The 2414-nt window shown below is 39.3% G+C and overlaps 1 protein-coding gene across 1 annotated transcript; it reads left to right on the forward strand.

Annotated features, from left to right (window-relative positions):
- Positions 1-386: 386 nt before the first annotated feature.
- Positions 387-1468, forward strand: LOC120417441 (probable protein disulfide-isomerase A4). The gene has a single exon (XM_039579484.2). It carries the CDS (start codon positions 474-476, stop codon positions 1362-1364), a length of 891 nt encoding a protein of 296 aa, XP_039435418.1. The 5' UTR covers positions 387-473; the 3' UTR covers positions 1365-1468.
- The last annotated feature ends 946 nt before the right edge of the window (positions 1469-2414 follow it).

The following is a 2414-nucleotide window of genomic DNA, read 5'->3' on the forward strand; positions in this document are numbered from 1 at the left end:
AACATTGTTTGTTAAAATAACAGAAATTGTTATTATTATTTCTTCAAAAATTTATTTGCAAGAATATTCAATAACAGTTTACGTTATTTTAACAAAATCTGTTATTGAAAAGACATGAATTTTGTTATTACCGTCTGCCCGGGCATCCACAAACCCCGTCTTAGTGAGATATTCTGCTCAGAAGATAAGGGACTTCTCTGTGAAACTCATATCATGAAGAGAAAAATAGTTATTTGAATTCAATCCAAAAACAAAAAATCAACAACTTGCGTCAATCACGTAATGCCGGTGGCAACAGCCATCAAATCGGCGAAGATCAACATTCCAAGATTCGTTTTGCATAACAAGCACTTAATCACAGACTTAATTCCACTAATTATCCGCCATGAATAGATGAGTAGCGCACTGATAAGCCCTCCCAAGCAAATCGCAGCAAGCGATGAACTACGTCAACGACCACTCTCCCGTTCACAATGTTGGCCACGATTGCCGTCCCCCTGCTACTGCTGCTGTCAGCTCAAATCGTGACCGGTGACGGAACATTCCTCACCGAAGGTGACGTTCTAGTCCTAAGTCCGGACAACTTCCAACTCGCCCTCCAGCGATTCCCATCTTTGATGGTCCAGTTCTACGCCCCCTGGTGTCCCCACTGTCAAGCATTGGCCCCAAAGTTCCGTAACGCAGCCGCAAAACTAGTCAACTCCCCGGTGAAGCTGGCCAAACTGGACGCCTCTCGGTTCCAGCACTTCGCCCAGCAGCACGGCGTTGACGGGTATCCGACGTTGATGTTCTATCGGGATGGAGCGGGTGAAGAGTACGGGGGACCTCACGAGGAACCCGCAATCGTTCGGTGGCTTTCGCGGAACATCCGATCTGCTCGGCACGCCGATCTCGTGATGGAGTTGAGTGGGGGCAACTTTGAAGCCGCCATCACGGCGAATCCCTTCCTGATGGTGCAGTTCTACGCCCCGTGGTGTCCGTACTGTCAGGAGTTGGCCCCGATCTACGCCGGTACGGCCGCGGAACTTGTGACGAAGGATCCCAGGATCAAACTGGCCAAACTGGACGCCACCAAGGATCGCTCGTTGGCCGAGTGGTATGGGGTGAAGCGGTATCCGACGTTGGTGTTCTTCCGGCATGGAGTTCCGATGAGGTATGAGGGAGTGCGGGATCAACCGGCGTTGGTCCGCTGGATGGTGGAACAGGTGCGGCAAGATGGGAAGTCGGTGGTGAAGTTCCGTTCGGAGGATGGTCAGCAACCCGTTGTTGGGGCTGAAAGTACGACGAAGAGTGCCTCGAAGAAAACAGTTCCAGTGATGATCAATCTGATTGCGATGGTCGTGGTTTCGACTGTTCTTGGATAGATTCTTACGAAATCTAAATTATTTGTTGAAAAATATTTATTCGTGAAAATGGTCAGTTTATTTGGAATTACGAAATATAACGCTTTGACTAAAATCTTCAAATCTTCAAATCTTCAAATCATCAAATCTACAAATCTTCAAATCTTCAAATCTTCAAATCTTCAAATCTTCAAATGTTCAAATCTTCAAATCTTCAAATCTTCAAATCTTCAAATCTTCAAATCTTCAAATCTTCAAATCTTCAAATCTTCAAATCTTCAAATCTTCAAATCTTCAAATCTTCAAATCTTCAAATCTTCAAATCTTCAAATCTTCAAATCTTCAAATCTTCAAATCTTCGAATCTTTACATTTTTAAATCATCAAATTTTCAAATCATTAAATCGTTAGGGAAGGAAATACGCTATTGATCAAAAATTGCTATCTTGTTCAATGTGCAATGTTCAATGTTCAATGTTCAATGTTCAATGTTCAATGTTTAATGTTCAATGTTCAATGTTCAATGTTTAATGTTTAATGTTTAATGTTTAATGTTTAATGTTCAATGTTCAATGTTCAATGTTCAATGTTCAATGTTCAATGTTCAATGTTCAATGTTCAATGTTCAATGTTCAATGTTCAATGTTCAATGTTCAATGTTCAATGTGCAATGTTCAATGTTCACTGAAAAATTAAACAATTGAAATAATTAAGTTTTGAAAAAAATGAGATTTGAAGATTTGAAGGTTTGAAGATTTGAAGATTTAAAGATTTAAAGATTTGAAGATTTGAAGATTTGAAGATTTGAAGATTTGAAGATTTGAAGATTTGAAGATTTGAAGATTTGAAGATTTGAAGATTTGAAGATTTGAAGATTTGAAGATTTGAAGATTTGAAGATTTGAAGATTTGAAGATTTGAAGATTTGAAGATTTGAAGATTTGAAGATTTGAAGATTTGAAGATTTGAAGATTTGATGATTTGGTGATTTGAATATTTGAAGAGTTAATAATCAAATCTTCATTTTTTTTTATTTTCACGACTTGAAAAATGCAAATCTTCCAATCATTTGG

This window comes from Culex pipiens, unplaced genomic scaffold (genome assembly GCF_016801865.2).
Source record: "Culex pipiens pallens isolate TS unplaced genomic scaffold, TS_CPP_V2 Cpp_Un0002, whole genome shotgun sequence".
In the NCBI taxonomy this organism is placed as follows: domain Eukaryota; kingdom Metazoa; phylum Arthropoda; class Insecta; order Diptera; family Culicidae; genus Culex; species Culex pipiens.

Excerpts from the sequence above, each read along its gene's own strand:
- LOC120417441 (XM_039579484.2), top strand. The coding sequence starts at position 474 with ATGTTGGCCACGATTGCCGTCCCCCTGCTACTGCTGCTGTCAGCTCAA.